Here is a 19,796-nt window from a genome sequence, read left to right on the forward strand (position 1 = left end):
CTGTTGACATTAATATATATTTTTTGCACTTTTGTCATTTCCATAAGTGAGCGACCTTCTACAAAAATCAAATCACTCACCTTATTTGAGAAAACATTTTTACTGTCTAATAATGTTCTTATTAATTGCAATTTTTCTGTATATTTAGGTAATTGCAGCAAAATAAAAAAAATCGCATTGTATTAAAAAATCGACGGAGATTTTTATTGGTGATTGTTTTGGTTTGGAAGCTTTTTGCGGCTTTCCTGGCGCTTTTTGCAGTGATTTGTTGGGACTTTTCCAGCTTCTGTGGCTCTTTCTTTGCCTCTTTTCGTTGTTTTATCTCGGGAAATATAAGAAAATAGGAAAATTTGCGAGAATTCATTTGAATTAGAAAGAAAATTCCATTTTCCTTTTTTTGTTTTCTTCTTTTAGCCATTTTCCCGCTTTTAGCTGAAACTCTTTCTTCTTTCAAGGATCCTTCAATGTTTTCCCAGCTATCGTGGTATCTTCTTTGTGTATTTTGAGTGTTTTTTCTCGGAAAATTTGGGAAAGATGTAAAAATCCAGGAAAACTCATTTCGGTCGAAGAGAAATTTTACTACAGGAAGCTAAAAGCGATTTTGCCGCTTGTTTTTTCTCTTCCTGCTCTTCAAAATCCTTTGCTTGGCTTTCCCAGCAACAGGACGTGAGTTTTCCTACTTTTCATGTTAATTTTCCAGTGTTTTTATATGGAGTTTTGAGTGTTATACGACAAAAGTAGCAACAAGTGACAAATTGTCTGTTATGTTGTTTTCAATTTTCTGCCATTTTTCGAAGTTTCATCTTTTGTTCGGAGAAATGTGACAAGAAACATACCAAAATGTCATGTTTGAATGAAACGATTTCTTTTTGACATCCATCGTTGCGCCTTGGCGGTTAGTGGCGCCTACACGCGGGTAACATTCGAGGAAGCTTGCAATGGCGTTTGTTGGTGTTGCGAGAAAATTGGTAAAATAAGTGGTGATTGCGTTATGGTTCGGTGAAAATTACTAAACTAATCAATAGTGTAATTAGTGTGTTTAGTGAAAATGTACAATTGCACCACAGATAGGGCGTCAGGAGATGGGAATTCACTATCGCCACCAACACAAATCGTCAAGAAAGAAGGTGAGTCACCTGTGTTGAGCACAAGAAACACATTGATGTTGTTTTTATTCCCAAAAATATTCATCCCTCAATACTTTTTTTTAAAATTATTATTAGTTTATTTACTAAAAGTCTAAAAAGTAGAGGAATGTATTGTGAGAGGAAAGGAGGATTTTGGGCAGCTCTTTGTCCAGTTGAAAGATTGAAATTTGAAAAATTGAAAAAGAAAGTTATATCAAATTGTTCAGGAGATGGAAGTTCTGTGTCCGGATCTGAAATTAATATCATTGCTATGAAGTGAATATTTAATATGTAATTAAAAACCCCAATCTTTTGAACTAGTAACACTTATTTGTAAAGAAGATGGAAGTCCCGAGTCTCAATGTTGATTTCCATATTTAATTCAGCATTGGGATGCAGAAGTGACCAAAATTCGCAATAATCTTCTCCAAGAAGGATAAGAATGGTTAGGAAACTATCTGTTTCTAAAAAGAAAGTGAAGAGATCTCAAAATTTGTTAAACTTTCCTCTCTTTAGAGAAATTTTTAAAAGAAAAACGTTTTTTTTTTGGACCTGGGAGTGGAGAAGTATCCTGGTCATACTTGGTTAGTTAACTGATCTGTGACATAATTTTCTGGAAGAATTATTACAATATGATTCTAATTGGAATAGAAGGATTGACGGATTCCACGTAAGATAGAAAGGATAGATTGAAATGAATATACAGGACTAACGAGAATTTTAAACTAGGGTATATATTGCAAGTAGGTACCTATATGAATTTTATCATCCATGCTCAATTGGTGAGATGGATTTATGATACCTTTCAAGGAAGTATTGATCCTTCATCATCTTAATTGTTTTATGGTGAATGGATGGGAAAGAGCTACAAAGGATGTTTGATAGATTTTCCAATTGGTAGTAAATGAGAGTTTTTGAAGTATTTATAATCGTAGAATATCTAATATTTATAGAAGTTTGGCTCATTATTTATTTTGAAAAAGTAACAGATACTTATAAGACTAACTTGTAACTAAATTGAGAATTGAGGTGATTATGCCGAAAGCTTCGGTAAAATTGTATTTTTGCATTTCGATTATCATAGTTCCTTAACGCCTTCTGAAACCACAGTGCAGTTCTCAGTCAGGCCAGTTAGAAAAATCTGTATTCCTACAGCCTAGGACACGACACTTAGCTCTAACCGTTGCACAAACTCTTTAGTTCTTAGGTTAGGCGTTAGGATAAATCAGACTAAAAGCTGAATATATGCTAGAAAGAAATAAAACAAATTAGAATTAAAAATTCTCTTAAAAAATATTTTAAATTTTTATATTTAAAATAAACAATAACTGCGAATAACTAACTGATGCCTAACTTCAAGCTTTTAAAATATTAACCTTTCTTGCTTAGATCCCTCAATGAACACTAAGATTAAAAGAAGACACATACAGCATAGAAAGCTCTGAAAAGAATTCCAAACATTCATTTAGCCTAATTAACTGATCCTTGGCTGATGCTCCTGGAAGACGAAATTGTCCTAATTTTCTCAAATCAATAGGAGGAGCTATTGAGATACGAATTAACAGAGATTAAATTCACAATTAGGAAGAGAACGAAATCAGATTGAAAATAAGGTCATGTAGAGAAGATAATATTTGGCAGTTTTTGTTCTTAAAAATTAGTTATTGGCGTTATTGGGTTCTATTCAGAGATCAAGAAATCTTTGAAATTTTAAATTTACAAATTTCAAAGGAATTCAAATTTCAAAATCTTTGAAATTTTAAATTTCAAAGATTTCAAGGAGTGGATTGTTTTTGAGTACTACCCATAATTAGAAATTTTGAATTCTTATTATTAAACATTTTTAAAACTTTTTCATTAATTCTAGCTATATTTTAAATTTATTTTTTATCTAATTTTTCTCCTAATTAGATAGAATAAAGATATATTAATTTAATAATATGTACTACATACATAATGTATATAACAATTATTCAGAAATAAATTTCACACATTTTTCGCGAATATCTTATCAGTTTAGTCGTGAAAAAAATGGGAATCTCTTTGTGTACGTACTCGGCGGTCGATAGCAATTTGGATGATTATTAAGCGTTTGCCTTTGTTTCTCTGTTTTGCTATTTAGTTTGCCTCCCAGTGCGACGTTGAGTCCCTCGAGAGCAATATTCCTCCTCCTCTGTGAAAATCCGAATTAAGGGGGGTCTGCTTTTTTGCCATTTTAGATAGATGATGGTGGTAGATGAAGAAAAAAAACACAGAGAGACGTCTTTTAGCAGCTTTAGGAGTGTCAACGATTAGGCTGTCTCTCTGTATCACTCGACACGCGGGGAAAATAGGTCATCGGCTTTTTGAGAAACCAACCAGGCTATTGCCAATTGGAGGAATTGTTGAGGGGCAAAAAAAAGAAGAAAATAGAGCGCGAAGGGAGACGAGGTTTTTGAGGAAGACATTAATTTAAGTTGCTTCAGGCAATAATTGCTGTACAAACAACAATTCCCCCAATTGTGCGAGAAATTCCACTTCCAAGTCATACTCACTGTGCCATTTTAGCTATGGGGTGATCGACCCTTTCTTTTTTTTCAATCCCGATCATGTGCATTTGGGCTTAAATCTCCCTCCGTTTTTTCTTCTCCCCGTAATGTATGGCTCGTGCACGCACATTAAAGCAAAATCCCTATGTACACAATTTACGGTGCATTTAAATATTTGCAGTGGGGTGTCGTCTACATAGGGGACGCGAAGGGTCCTTCAGTGGCCACCCCACTGATTGTACAAAAGCTGAGAATTGAAGAGCGCGTGTATATAGCAATTGGAGAATGTAGCATCTCTGCTAGGATGAATGCTGATGTTGGTGCGATGTTGCTCCTCAACATATCCTATGATGCTACTAGCAAGTAGTTGCTGGGTCAGCATCTTTCCCATCTTCGCCGCACCAACTTGGCTGTAAGAGTCTGGTGCGGTGTGTCGCCAAATGACACGCGAGGATGTGAGATGAAGTTTGAAAAGCGAAGGGGAAATTGTGCAGCACATAATTTGAAATGACACGTGCATGCAAATGAAATATTATTTTAAACTCTGCGCCATGTGAAGTAAAGCAAAAATTTTACATTGGAGATTTTCTCCTCATCTCATTTATAACCAGGCACACGGTATATAAGCTGGTACGCTCCTTGCTCCATCAAACACAATTTTCCACGTTTAAACACTATCATTTTGCCTACGTAATCCAATTTATTGCATTCACACCTCTCTCTCACCTTCTGCACGACATTCCTCACTATATATGCATTATTTTCAGCCCAATACCTGTCCCACCATTTGGAGCCAACACAGTCAAATAGTTTTTTTTTGTGTTACAGCCTAAAATGGGGATGGATTTGAGATTAAAATTGGTCATGCGAATTCACACACAATGTCAATTTGATTTGACAATATTGTGGCACAATTGATAATAAAAATTTACAATTTACCCATAAATAATATTCATTCATTCACCATTCCATTGGGGGAAAAAGGTGAACAAATTACGCCGCACATTTTTATTTATATTTGCGTTCTATTAACCTATGAGAATTATGTCAAATTTGATATTCTGCACGACAATAAAAAAAATTAGGGCATTAAAACATTTGTTTTTGTGTAAGGAAATAAACTTTAGGTACATTTGGTGGATATCTAGCTGTAAGCTTAATAATTCATCAATAATTTTTAAGGTTCTGCATATTTTCTTTTCCTTATAAACCATTCTTTATTTGATGTGAAAACGGTAAAGAAACACTGTTGTTTAGAGAGAGAAAATTCATTAAAAAAATTAGAAATTTAAAAACTCTTGTTCTTGGATACTTAACCCGAAACTTTTTATGTTATGACGACAGGTAAATGTTAGGCAATATATAGATTTTTTTAAAAGTTAAAAGAAATTCTAGATTTAAAAAAAAACAAAAAATTCAAATATGATAATTTAAAACCTTTCAAACGTTTAAAAATTTCGAACGACTAAATCGAAACGTCCTACTTAAACTAACGTTCTTAGAAAAAAGCGACAAGTTTTAGAAAGAAAAGAAATATAATAAACGTTAGTCAGATAAACTTCGATCGTTGAGAAAAAGAATGTCAATCGCTGGAAAATGTCAAAACTAAAAAATACACAAGTAAATTGTCAAAAGCTGTCAATTCAAATGTAGGAGAAACAACCGTTTATTATGCTTTAGTAATTTCAATCGTTATAAACTTTAATTCTTTTTTTTCTAAATCAATTTTTAACATCGTTTAAATTGCAAAAAAAAAAATTAAAATATTTTTCTTCCTATAAACATCTCCTAGAATAGATTTTTAGCTAAGTTCTCGTAAGATATGAAGCTCGAATGAGAATTTCTTTTTTTCAGAATCTCCGATGAAATTTTTTTTAAACAAAAATTCTTATCTCTTCCACAAGAAAAGACTTCTAGGAACCTTAGGTGTATTCTTAGTAGGTAGACTCAATCACACACGTACCTTGCAGTATAGAAAGAAAATTCAATTCACTCCTAGACGTAAAAAAAATCCCCAACAGATCGCACAATCGATTTGCATTTGAGGCATTTGTGAAATCTTTATTCAATCCACCTGATGAGGGATGATTTGGTGGAGTGAAGAAGTTGCAGTATAACCCTCCAGTGTTATCGGGAGATTTGTTAACAAGTTATGAGCGAAAGGTGCTTTCTCACTTAGCTTTCCACATACATAGGTAACATGGGGGGTTTGTGCAAAGGAATGTAAAAGGGAAATGAAATGGGAATAAGGAAAGGGGATTCGTGTATCCTGTATGTTGAGTATGCTGCTGCGGAATGGGATTTAGAGAGGATCATGTATTTATGGGTCAGTGAAATAGAACGGATACTCGGGCCATTTCCTCAGGAGGAAAGTGCATTTAAAGAAATCCACCCTTAAAAGGGGGAACTTAACCCACCGATAGAGCGCAATGAAACGTAAATGTCTTTGATTTGAAACATTTTGCGACAAGTGCAGAAAAAAATCTTCCACATGTAACATTTCCGACTTTTTCCACCAGAAGCATATGCGGAGAAAGGGCGCAAAAGGTATTGAGCATTCAGAAAAAAAAGAGTTTGATTGACATTTCAATTGATTGGGGGAATGCGCGAGGGGGATGGAGGAGAAAATTGAAAAATTGAAACAATCCAATGGAAGTGGGAGAGAACTTTATCAGTTAATCGATTGAGATTTATCCCAAATATTTGCAATTGATGGACATTTTTCACAATATAACATGTTGCCCGTGACATTTTCACCTTTTACATTTGTTGTATACGACGACCCATGACACCTCCCCCACACGTCCTCTCTTTCGTTTGATTCATTTGATTGAAGTCTCGTGTCAGAATAAAATGTGAGAGCAGTTTGATTTTTTTTGTTGTCTCTCTCTCCTTCCGCCTGTCTACAGGAAATGGTTATTGCTATCTATTTATCTATTATTTAATATAATAAAATTATTCCAATTTCCTCATTTTTTTTGCACAGACTTTTCATCTACAATACATTTAGAAGCAGGGTGAAAGAATTGTTAGATAAAATACCCCCCACAAGTGAAATGCTGAACTTTATACACCCATTTAAATGTATATAGGGACTTTAAGTAATCCCATAAATTGTTGGACTTTAGCCAAGCACCAGAATGTTTGTGAAAATTATTGCGAAAATCTTCAACATTCTCAATTTTATGCTCTCTATACCCACTCTATATACTGTAAAACCTCGCCGACTTAATGCATTACACTTGAAGAAGGGGAACGACGAAGTATTTGGTGTTAGCATCTTGGTAAAATGCACCAAACTCAAGTTGCTTTTTCAGTGCAGACAAATCATCCAAAGTAGCACCATTTTGTCTTTATTCCACAGCCATAAGTCTTTTTTTTCCAACTTCCTTTATTGATAAAGAATTGGAGCATAAAAAAATCATTGTATTGTGGAAGTTTTTTTGCGAAATAACATTATTTGAAGATCATTTTTAATTTATGTTCCTGATGAAGGTGAAAATACCATTGGAAACGTCACTGGAGCATCATTAAATACTTATTGTATTTCAATCAGATTTTGTACAATTTTAACGAATTAAGCTTAATTCTGTGATTTTTTCTATCATTTGACATTTCTTTTCTAACATTCAAATGATTGACATTCGTTTTCTAACACTTTACGTTATTTCTTTAAAAGTTTTTCTTACATTTAAATTAAGGGGAAGTTTATTACCTTTTTAACGATAGCTTAGGTTTGAAAATCAGTCAAGCCGTTAAACCAATATAGCCGTTAGAATTTTTATCGAAAATCGATCATAACTCGAAAACGGCTTGACCGATTTTGATAAAATCAGACTCAAATGAAAAGTTTTAGGAAGCCCTAAAAATGTGTAGAATATAAACAATAATTTCCTCAAAACTGCATAAACTGATTGATGTATCATTTTCTACGAAGAAGTAATCTTTGAAATTTTAAGTATTTGCACTGTTTCAAGGATTTCAAGGATTTCTTGGTCGCTGAATACGATCAAATGTTAAATATTGTATTGTGATCATCTTTAGATTGGTATGCTTTAACATTTAATGCTTCTTTGTAGTATGTACTTGTTGATTTTCCGCCTTTCATAATAATAGGAGGATAATTTGGTGGAATAACGCTTTGCGAGTAAATTAGATAGAATTTATCTGTAATTGGATTTATCGAATTATGTGCTTCGAAAATCAATTTAATACTTCATAATATTCACATATTGGTCTCTCATTTGTCAGATGCACCCTCGTCTACCCCCGCATGACCAATTTTCATGAATAAATTCACACTCCAGATAGGAGCATTCAAGTGCACCACATCGAATCTCAATTACCTATTGACCTAATTAAAAGTGCCATTCAAATCTCCAATACAAGTGGTGCATATGGGAGATTTATCGTCTAATCGACGGAATTTTCAGTCACATCGCGGAGATTTAGTGGAGAAGACTCACATAGGGGGTGGGGCTTTCAATGAGCATGATAATTAGGTGAATATGTTGGGGAAAACAATAAAATGCAAATTGATTAAAATTGAGGATTCTACATTTGTAGTGGATTTAGTTATATTTCTATACGTGATTTCCACCACTCAGGATAATGCTCTAATGTGTGAGAGATTCGCGTGGGAGGAGGAACGCAAAAATAAAGTTGAAATGAAAATGAATTCAATTAACAATTTGTGGGACATTTTTGCAAATTCATCTTTCCTAATTTATTCATGCAAATTTCAAATGAAGAAATTATACAGAACACTACAAACTTTTCCTAATTATAATCTGCTATCTCGCCGCCTTGATTCTCCCAGAACCCCAGCCTATCCCAGCCCGAGTACCCATTCTCTCAAATCTAAGAGAGAGGTATAGTATTTTGGGGTATTATACCAATTTCCTCTCATGTAAAATATTCACTAGAATGGATTCAATTAAAATTTTACAACTTTATTGTATTACTAAAGATTTATTCATCAATTTCCCACAGAAGGGAAAACGTCACTTCCTTATATCCTTTTCTTCTCCTAACCCCCCAACAGCCCCCCTCAGCCACTATGTCCCGCATTGGCTTTGGGAAAAACATCAAACACATAGCCCCTTTCCCTTTCATCATAATTGTGCTGTACATTCGCCCCATGGGGAATGGGGAAGAAAAGTGAAAACCGTGAAAACTTTATCGTCTTAACCTCATTCACTTCCCCTCGCCCCCCACCTCATTCAACCACATAGGAAAGCCATTCACGAAGGAATAAAACTTGAGGAAATGCGTTATGTCCTCCATGTAGAAAATTTATCATGCATAACTTATACGAATAATTCTTAACGTGCCAGTATAAACAATCATTGTGCATCAATTCACATTGAATATCGATTGTTAATAATTTTAACAATCACAAGAGGTCTACTCTAGGGGACAAGCGTGCAGATTGTAAAGCACGTAATACATAGTTTTTTTTTCTTTTCAATATGTAATAAATGTTTTATGGTCACATGATTCACAATAACAAAATCAACTCTTTTCAATTGAAATTAATTCCAAAGAGAGTGAATTGATGGCGGAATCGCAATGAAAATTTAAAATGTATTGTGCTGTATACGAAATTATTGTCAGTCGTATATAGAGGAGAGAATGTCAATACTGCCAATTTGGTGTATTTATTAATGTTTTATTAAATGTTATTTTGACTTTGAATAATACAATTACTATTTTTGTTGACAAATTGTTGATGAAATTGTAAATAAATGTAAAATCGAATGTGGAATACATTTTGAGTTAAATTTTTAGATGTTGGTTCATTTCAAATGTACTGGTAAGCTGACTAAGCTTACGCGAATTGTGTTTCTTTGAGTAAACCCAGTAAAACTAATAAGTTAAAATAAGGTCGCAAAACTAGGAAAAACGGAAAGGCCGCGTCTATCGATTATGCTTTTCGATTTTGGGTTGTGTTTTGAAAGGTTCAGATTTTGGGTTGATTTCACATTTAACTTTGGCTTAGTTGGTTTCTAAAGCTAAGCTTTTTTTTCGGGAGAGACTAAAGATTTTTATTACTTTAAGGTAAGTTAGGCTCAAACAGGATTCATTACATGTTTTGATGATTTTCTACATATTGATGCCCTTCACATGAAACTTCATAAAAATCATCCAAAAGAGTATTCAGCTCCAACACAGCCTGACTTAATTTTTAAAGTTTAAAAGCTTGACCTTGAAAAAATTAGGACTAGATTAAGTAACCTAAACCAGGTTTAAGAAAATTTATGGCAGAAATAGGGAATTTTAGCCACATTTAACAACATATTAAAATTCTAAGTAATGCCCTAAAAATAAAAGTAAAATCGCAATAAAATAAGTAATAAAACATTTGAATTTTACGAATTTTACATAATTTTCCTGAAGTAAAACATAAACTCTCTGATATTTAGATAAATTACAGACATATAAGGTTAAAAGTTATTTCCTTGAGTGTGGGGCTTTGGTAAATTTATACATGATGTCTGTCAGAGTTAGTGGATGAAATTTTCACTTGGCTGCACTCTTAACATTCCCCTTGTTTTCCACGTTTTCCATTTTAGCGTATATATAGAGGAAGTTTTTCAAATACAAAACTTTTCCTGCACCGTGTATTTGTGACACTATTTTGGCAAGCTGTTACCACCATCTTTTTGCTCTTTTTCTGATTTTTTTTTCGTTAATGACATGCTGTCCTCTTATTTGTTCTCCTTGTGTATGATTGTGGAGCTTTTTATGGCCATTTGTCATATCAAAATTGCAAAATAGTTGAACTGCAGCTGTTATTGATCAATTGAGGGTGCGAATATGGAAAATTTATTTAGTATGCAGAACAATCGAGTTTAATTAATTCATATTCAGGGAGCAAGGGCAAGGCATCATAATAATAAACTCTTCAGCATTGCGTGGTGCCTTGGTTAAATCATAATAACTCTGTGTGACACCACGGTACCACATATGGTGTAGCTGATTTTTATGCATCAACTCTGTATACTATAAATATGACGAAAATTCAAATTAATTTATCTAGAATTTCCTAACGTTTACTTAGGGAAATTGGCACCGCCAAAGGGTTTAAAGAAAAATGTGAGAGTTTTTTTTGGGCTTTAATCCATTTGAGATAGAGAGTATAACTTTTCATATATAGAGTCATTTTGAAATCCCTTTTCCATCTTTCCCCATAAACTTGCGCACATTCACATTTTAGAGCGCACATTTGGGGTGGAATCTTTGTCATGATAAATGGATGAGCCGTTCACCCTAAAAGATAGCTAAAATTCCTCCACTTTCTATGACAAAAATTTTAAATATCAATTTTCTCAGCTCTAAAGCACAAATTACAGCTCAAAGTAAATGCTCACCAGGCAATAACATTTAAAAGGCACAATTTAATTTCCCATTTACTTTCCGTTTACCCACCATTTTTTCGCACCACACCAAAGAATGTCACCACACGCGGGAATTTAGAGAGGGTAAAAACAAAAGCGATTTAAAATCTAATAAATTTTTGTGGGAGATTGAAAAAATTTACACACCGCACAAAATAATAATTTTTCTTTACCTACTATTGAACTTTTTTTTATTATTCATAAAGCGGAAATGTAGATAAAAAAAAACAAACCACGCAATCATAATTTATTTAAATTGAAAGTTGTAAAAATGTCGGTAAAAATTTTAAATTATTTTTTTAGATAAAAAAAATATTAGGAATTTTGATTGTTGGTCAGTTAACTACAAACCAATTTGGGAAAATGTAAATTTTATACTAATTTGTACCTAAGAATCATTGTTCTAACGATTGAGTTTCATGATTAAAAATTAGTTTATTTTTAGAGTTATTTTTAAATTCATTTTAGAGCTATTTAGTTTGAATTTAAAGGTTTCTTAACTAATACCGCGGTTAGGAAGTGAAATTCACTGGTCAAACAGTTTTAAGATTTCTTAGTTTTTCTTGAGATTTTTTTTAAAACTTTTCTTCAGAATTTCTTAAGTTTTCTTAAGCAAAAATTAACATTTTTAAAAAAGAATTTTAGGATTTCTTTTTCTCGAAGTATTCTTAAGCGGAATTTAAGATTTCTTGAGCCAAGCTGAACCGAGCGAATGCACATTTTTCGCTGATTTTTACGAATTAAGACCACCAGGAAAAATCTTCGGAAAATATGAATTTGAACCTATTCAACCTGACTAAAGAAATCTTAAGTTTTGATTGTGAAAATTAAGAAATTATATATTTTTCTTAATAAATCCTAAGTTTTTTTTTAAGAAAACTTGAAAAGTTCTTAAGAATGTTAAAAAAAAAGTATTACAATAAAGTCTTAATTAAGACAACTAAGAAAATTTAAATAATCATAAGTTATCTTAAGAAAAACTTAATATTCTTTAAATAATCTTAAGGAATCTTAAATTTAACTTAAGAAAACTTAAGATATCATAAGTTTTTCTTAAGAAAATTTATGACATTCTTAAGAAAACTTAAATGTCTAAGTTCCAATATTAGAATTTTAAATTCCAAACTAATTTCTCCAAATTATGAAAATATTTGAAAAATAATCCTAAAGAAATATGATGGATAAATTTTTCACGGTGTAATTTATTATTTTTGCAACATAGAAAACGTTTATCCAATTTGGGAATCCCTCGTCTCTTTTGCCTTTTCCCTCTCCCTCCAACGTTGCTCACCTTTTCAGATTATATCCTAATTTTTCACCTTGGCACAGTATTCCCGACAAAGGCAGGTAATACATTTTGTGCATTTTCTCTCCCCTTATGTATTTGGGTGTCCTCATAGACATCAATCTTATCCTATAAATTTCAAATAAGAACACATTTTTCCCCAATTTCCCCAACGTGGCAAAGAAGAATGGCCTGAGTAGCTGGTGTGCGAATGAGGACAAAGCGAGAGGGACCAAATAAGTCACTAACAACTACAAAAGTGATGGAATGCGATTAATGGTGATTTGGAGGAGTGAAGAATCTTGTGGGTGAAGTGTCTAATAGAGGGCTGGTAAAAGCAAAAAGTCGTGCGTGACTGGACTTTCTTATGCCATAGAAAAGAATATTTTGTTCTGTGCTATATATACCATACATAACTACTTCATAGAAGAAGAATAGAGAGAGAGACTCACCCAATATTCTCGGTGAAATCAGCAAAAGGAGTGTGATGAAGGGAAACAAAAAGAGGAAAATATAGCGCAAGGACAAAAAGGGGAAATAATGTGAAAGAAAAAATATTACCATGTCCTTTTGGGAAATAAAAAACCATGAATCATGTCACTTTTCCTCCACACACTTTCTTATACAATATTTCTTTTTTTTTCTTCTCCACATTTTGCTTGATTCTTGATACTTGTATTGTCGACTATTGTTTAAAAGATGGGTATTTGATATCCCCTCACCGAATATACTATTTACATCCGCTCAATTGAAAAATAATACGGAGAAACTTTCTTTCCAGAAATCACATAAAAAAGCGAAGAACTTTTGTCTTGTCATATTTGATTTGACAAGACAAATATCAAATTTGATATTTGAAATGGTGAATTGATATTGCATTTACTCCACATTTCATGCTGCGAAGAAATCATTTTGTGAATACAAAAGTGCAATTCATTGTTAGTAATTGATGTTTCTTTAATTAAAGGTTTGATCACTCAAATGTACACGAAAGTCAAAGAAAAGGCACTCACTTCTCTCTTTCATTACTTTGTGAGGAAAATTCATATTCTTCCTGTGAACATCTTCCGGAGCTCTCTTTGTAATCATTTCCATGCTATACAGGAATCTTGTGCTATATACATGGAAGGATGTATTGAATATTAATCATATCACTTTTTCAAAATTGCGATGAAAGTTTATTTTCATCTTGAAGGGTGCTTCGTGCAAAGTGAAATTGCAAATTTACAAATTAATTCAACTTGCTAATAAATCTGTAACTTTGATATTAAATTTGTTGATACGCCAGCAATAGGGAAATGCATATCGACGTGTCAGAATAATATTAATCATGCTTGAGTATAGCTAGTATTCAAATATTTCATTTTCTTTTACTATTCCTTCATCTATTAAGAATATTCCAGAGAAGTATAGAGGAAAACCTTTCTACAATTCCACGGAAAAAAGCCATTTTTCTCCGGGTCATGAAGCATTTGCTGCAATGCTGTATGAAGGTTTCTCTTTACTGTATGCATCTGTGAGTGTTTTTTTTACATTCCAAAAGTAATGAATTAAACAATTAATTATGAAAAAATACTTTAATTGTTTAGCAAATTACAGGGTGAGGGTGCATAAAATTTTTTTGATGTCCGAGTATTACTAGCTATATTTCCCGATTTGACTCTAATTTACCATTTTTTCGTATATCTCATGCAAATTGTAGGTAGAATTTAGTGCTTTAGAAAAAAATGATGTGAACTATTGAAATTCGTCGAATTAACCCTTTCGCGTTGTTTGGGTCATTATTGAATTTAATATTTTTTCAAGTCATAAATGCATTGAATTTACGTAAATATGGCTAGAGAAGATGTTCTGACAGAGGAATGTTCTCTGAAATCATCCATAGAAATAATATCGTGATAAAAAACCGAATGTTTCACGTAGACACGAAAGGGTTAAACCCAAAAAAAATCTTTTTTAGTGAAATAAAGTCAAAAATCGATGCAATTTTAAAAGAATTTTTGTCCTAAAAAGTAGAGATTTTGAGTATGGTCCATATTCCACGGACATGTCGATGTAGTTTAACATTTAGAGATGGGAAATGTTTCAATATTACTATACGGAACTTCACTCAATGGACAGTAGAGTATGTTGAAAAGTTATATTAGTTTTAGAGTTTATGTTGAATAAACATATATTAGTTTCTGTCACAAGTTGAAAATTTATCTTTCTCACCTGAATTATCGTTCAGTGTTTAAATTAGTTTACTCTACATTAGGCATATTTAATTTAAAATTAATTTATTATGCACAAAGAGCAGCAATATAGCAGTATTTTCTTAATTTGTAAAGTTTTGCAGGGAAATATTGAGTTTTTCAGGCAAACTTAATCTTCCTAAATTGTGCTAATAATGTTGGCAATGAGTCCTTTTGTCAATGTGTTCCAATTTCAAGATTATGTGTAGGTATAGTAACGTCCGTCCTTCAACAGTGTTTTGCTTAATTACGAGGCAATCTCTTTTATCCTCGTCACACGAAAATTTTCCCAGCCCAAGTCAAATAAAAGGGTCCAAGTTGAATGTACGATGTGACTCCCTTGTGTCCACTTTCTCTACTTTGACATGATTAATTTCAGGGATGCCATGCCGAAGGGGTTGAAAAGTGAATGAGCTGTTTGTGTATGTTTCTGATGCTTAATACCATTTGCTATACACGCTATAAAACCTACAATATACATATGTATAAATGGGTAGCATCATCACCTTTTCCGTGAAAAAGGGAGTCACTCCCATAAAGTGCAAAAACCCAGTTAAAGAGGGGGGTGTCCCCTATATATACTAAAATTATTTGCCTTCAATACAACTTATACATTGTACACAATAAAATTGTTGTTAGCACCAATTGTGGGTGAATTTGAAGGAGAAAATGGATAAATAAAGCACAAGAGGTCTCTGTGAAATTGTGGAATAAATTTCAAAATTTTCCGTACACCGGGTTTAATGGGGTACTTTGTGGGTTGGGGTGTAGTGTGGCGTCAACTTCAACAAAAGACTTAAATTCTCCCCATTGTCTACGCCAAATACTCACTCAGGTGATGTATTAAAATATTTCAGGGATGACGAGGAAAATGATGGTTTACCTTATTTGTTGCGGAGGGTTGGTTTATATGTATTTTTGGAAACACAAAAAGGGGGATGCTCCTCGTGCGACAAAAGAAGAGGCTTGAAGGAACAATGATTTGGCACAATTTAGTGGCTTCCATTGTTTCATTCAATGCACCGAAGAAATTATAATTCTGTCACAATGGATTTGTTTCTTTAATTCTTCTCAGGAAGTGGTGGTTTTTCTGTAAATGAAAAATCGACGTGGAAAGTTCCTGAAAGTTAAACATTATTTAAAAAAAAAAGTAAAACTAGATTTGAAAGTCATTAAAATGATATCTGATTAAAATTTATAACTACTTAAATAATTCTGATCTAAGCTTCTTAAACCAGGCTTATATTTTCTTAAAGAAGGCTCGGACTGTCTTGTTCTAGTAGGCTAGGTTCTAGTTTTTAAGATTTTGATTTTTTTTTTATTTTCAACTAAATTTTTAAACTAGGCCCTAAATTCTAAAACTAAACCGATGTTATTCAAACTAAGCTTTTTCTTAATCCAGGCCAAAGTTTTTTTTTCAATTAGGCTCGAGATTTAGGCCGGACTTGAGGGTATTCAAGCTAGACTAAAGTTTTGTTTAAAAGCTGAATCTAATCAGGTCAGACTTTAAGCCTTCAGGTTTACATTTTGATCATATTCGGGCATTGCATTGGTAAAAATTCTTCAAATAAATGCATTTATCCCCGATTAACCATCAAATAACCTTAAACCGATAAGAGCCTAACTTTAAAAAAAGTCAAGTCTATCAAAAAACTAAATTTTCCCTTAAAAATTCTGACACAGCTTCTGAAACAAACTAAGCCAGGCTTTGTAAATTTCAATCACAAATATTGAACAGGGAAAAGTCCTTAAATGGACGCTAAAAAGAAAAATCGAGGGAACGAACGAATTTAGACAATCTCTCTTCCTCCAAGTTTTCATAGAATTCTGTATGAACTCACAAGTCAATTTTATGCTGCAGTCTATATTGAGCAATATCAATTTTTATGTGCAAATAATATCATCACGTTTAGTATCTAAATGGCTAAATTTTGTGAGCAACTCAAAACTGATTGTCATCCCTACGTGAGATCGACATTTCTCATTCAACCCTTCATCCAGCACCCCTAAATATATGATGTTGCGTGATTTTGGGTTTAGATGCGTTGTGTTGCACAAAGTGAAGAATTTGTCCAATTAAGTGTGCGACCATGGAAGTTGGGAGGGAGGTTTACTGCTGAATATGCGGTATGCTTTTATATTATGTATTAGGATGGGGATCATGAATAATAGAGAATGTAATAATCATCCTCTGGCACACAATACAACCGCTTCACATCATCATATGGTCGTCTATGTGAAACTTCATCATCCAACATATACAATAATCATAGCCATCACCAGGGGAATGTGTGTTCCCAACCAACATGTTAACATTAATCGTGTGCTATCCCCCATTCACGACTTCACTCTCCATTGGTCCACTTGTGTGCGAAAATATTTGATGGAATCTTCTTGTGGATTGAAGCATCGCATATTTTTAGGATAAATACACAATTTTTTGGATAAATATATAGAGCATGATAGCCATGGCCCTAAGCACATCCTAAGAAATAACATAGAATACCATCAAATGAATCATATGCAGCCATATGGGCGAAAGAAAGGGTGTATTCCAAAAGGGGGGTGGTTCGCATACCATGAAAGATTGTGTAGCGAAGGAATGAATAAATGACGAGAAGGTGAAAAGGAAGAAAAAATTTCATTGCTATTCAGAAAAATCTTTTCAATTGCTTGTTCTTTCCTTTTGCTTTTATTGCATTTAATTTCGTACCGTTTTCTACCCCATTTACACGGTCAATGGCGCACTTGGCAGTGTTTTTCCTTCTTCCATCTTTCCACCCTCTATATCTTCCCTTTTTTTCAATCTCACGCTGTGCCACACACCGTGGTCCGTACACCGTGAATGGGGTACTTTTTTCGGTGGAAAATATGGGATTCTCAAAAGAATAAAATAAAAATCGTGGCACAGATAATATTACACGTGGTGTAGTTGTGCAAAAATTGCGGGGGTGGTTGGATCATGAATAAAAAATTTCGGTAGATGGTATACACATGAATTTTGTGGTGCTGTGTTACAATGGATTTTTTTTCTGTCTCATATTGTACATTTTTTATCTCTTTGCTCCAGTATTTCGTTTATTTTTTTAACCCTATTTCTGTGACACCTTTAATAAGGATCACATTGCCCTACTGTACTGGAAACTGATAAAAAAACGATGAGTTTGAATTTGCCGCGCATCTCAGGGGGGGAAAGGAAAGATGGTGAATTCGAGTGGTGAAATAAAGGAATTGTGGGGAAAATTAAACATTTGGTGGCAAAAGGATTTTACTCCACAAACAAGTTATAAGATCAAAATAGAAAAAATCCTCAATATTAGATGATAAACAAATCTAGAAAATTGTTCTTCAAAGAACGCCCCCTATGGTGGTTGATCTTTGTGCCTGATTTGGTATTCAAATACATAACAAGATGCATAATTGAGGGATGATGGTGAACACATATTCTCAGCATGCTCTCGTGGGTATCTTCATATTTTCTACTTTTCTCTTCCGAATGTCTCCACAATAAAAAAGGAAATACGAAGAATTTCTAGTTTTACCATTCATACAAAGAGAGCATGCTTATAAATATTCACTACTGTGACGGTAGTATTTCCATAACACACGATTTTGTATGATTCTTGGGAATAATAACAAACATTGCTGGATTTATTCATAAGAACTTCACGAATCACACTGTAACTTTGTCTCTCCGCTGCGGTGAGACTTTTCAATTTATCTCATTTGGTGAGATGGATTTTTTAAATATTTACTGCAACATTTTCTATGGAAGATTTTCGAGGTTTTTTTTTTAACCCTTTAAGGACCCTTTATAGTCATGTTGTGACCTTAGCTACCGTACAAAGAATCCCTAAAATGTCTGCATAACAAGAAATTGCCAAAGAGACTTCTCATTTTTCATTCGGATCAGCTTGGAAATGTCTCAAAAACTTGTCTAAAAATGAAAACAATGACGTCACTATTGTGTTTTCTTTAAATCTTATTTTTTATTAGAATAATGCATGCAGACTAAAAAAAAAGTTTGATTTATTGGTTTACAACAGACGAATTTAATTTTATAAGTAAATTATTTTAGATAAAATCTCTAAAGAGATAAAATACAAAATAGTGACGTCATTGTTAGCATTTTTAGGCAAATCTTTGTTAATATCTCAGCTGATCTCTTTTAGAAATACGAAATCTCTCGAAGTTTTTTTTTTACAAAATAATGCGTGTCTCAATTCTTTCACCAAATGAAGGACTTTTTTCCACAGAAAGTGCATAAACTCCTTTTTGAAGCATATGCTGACAAATAGATAATACAAAGTTTCACAAATTATCTTCATCATTTTAATGGCTTTCGCCCTAAATGTGAGATTAGTGCTACAGATGAGATTATATAGGGTACAGATTGATTTAATTTTGGTAATTTACACCTCATATACCTTCACTGGTAGAGGCAAAAAAAAATTAAACATTTCCTCATGATGTGATTGAAGGTGATTTTATAGCCTGGCTATAAATTTTAAAGGCTTCCCATTAGCCATTTGGCATTCCACGTGGAATCTGGCACCTTTGGCATGGATTTTTTTTCCATTAGTTATAGGTATTTGATCTGTGCTACCGGAATGCTGAATTAATTTCAATGTGATTTATCTCCGCATCTCGTGTGTATTGCGTCTAGACTCGTAATTTGTATATATTTTGTAGGAGTTTCACTTGAGAATTATAATGCTGATAAGTGCCACTGAAGTTAATTTATAATTATAATTGAACTCGGTGGAATGAAACGTGCTCAAAATGGGAAATTTCCTCGTCCGATGTGTACAGTGGGGGCGCCGGGTTGTGCGGCGAAGGAATCTCTGAGAGAGCGATATTTTCATGATTTTTCTCTGTCTTGTCTCCTGCCCACATGATGGTGGCGGGATGTCTCTGCGGAATACAGTGTAGCTCCAAAAACGATAATGCAATTTATTTCTCTGCAGCAATTTCTCTCGGGCATATGTGTGGGACTTTACTATATATGTACATAAGAGATGGCTCTCTCTGTGTGACGACGAAGGTGTTGGGCAAAAGAGCAAGAAAAGATCCTTCCATGTCAATTGATTGTATCATTTGGGAATGGACATCATTTGATCGTGAATGGTGACTTTAACGAGTGTGAGCTATAAAATTCTTTTTATAGCGTTTGCGACCCCGCCATTACGTGGAAAATGTGTGTGGACAATCAGAGTGTATAA

At 33.4% G+C, this 19,796-nt stretch overlaps 2 protein-coding genes across 2 annotated transcripts in view; both read left to right on the forward strand.

Annotated features, from left to right (window-relative positions):
- LOC129792881 (activating transcription factor 7-interacting protein 1) overlaps positions 1-19,796 on the forward strand; it is a 481,750-nt gene that overhangs the window by 303,106 nt on the left and 158,848 nt on the right. The gene's annotated exons all lie outside the window — the stretch shown is intronic.
- Positions 900-19,796, forward strand: part of LOC129792936 (cyclin-dependent kinase 14) — a 118,811-nt gene continuing 99,914 nt past the window's right edge. Inside the window, exon 1 of the mRNA XM_055832385.1 lies at positions 900-1,127. Coding sequence (XP_055688360.1) covers positions 1,049-1,127 — 79 coding nt within the window. The 5' untranslated portion in view covers positions 900-1,048. The remainder of the gene's footprint in view (positions 1,128-19,796) is intronic.

This window comes from Lutzomyia longipalpis, chromosome 3 (assembly GCF_024334085.1).
Source record: "Lutzomyia longipalpis isolate SR_M1_2022 chromosome 3, ASM2433408v1".
Taxonomy (NCBI): Eukaryota; Metazoa; Arthropoda; class Insecta; order Diptera; family Psychodidae; genus Lutzomyia; species Lutzomyia longipalpis.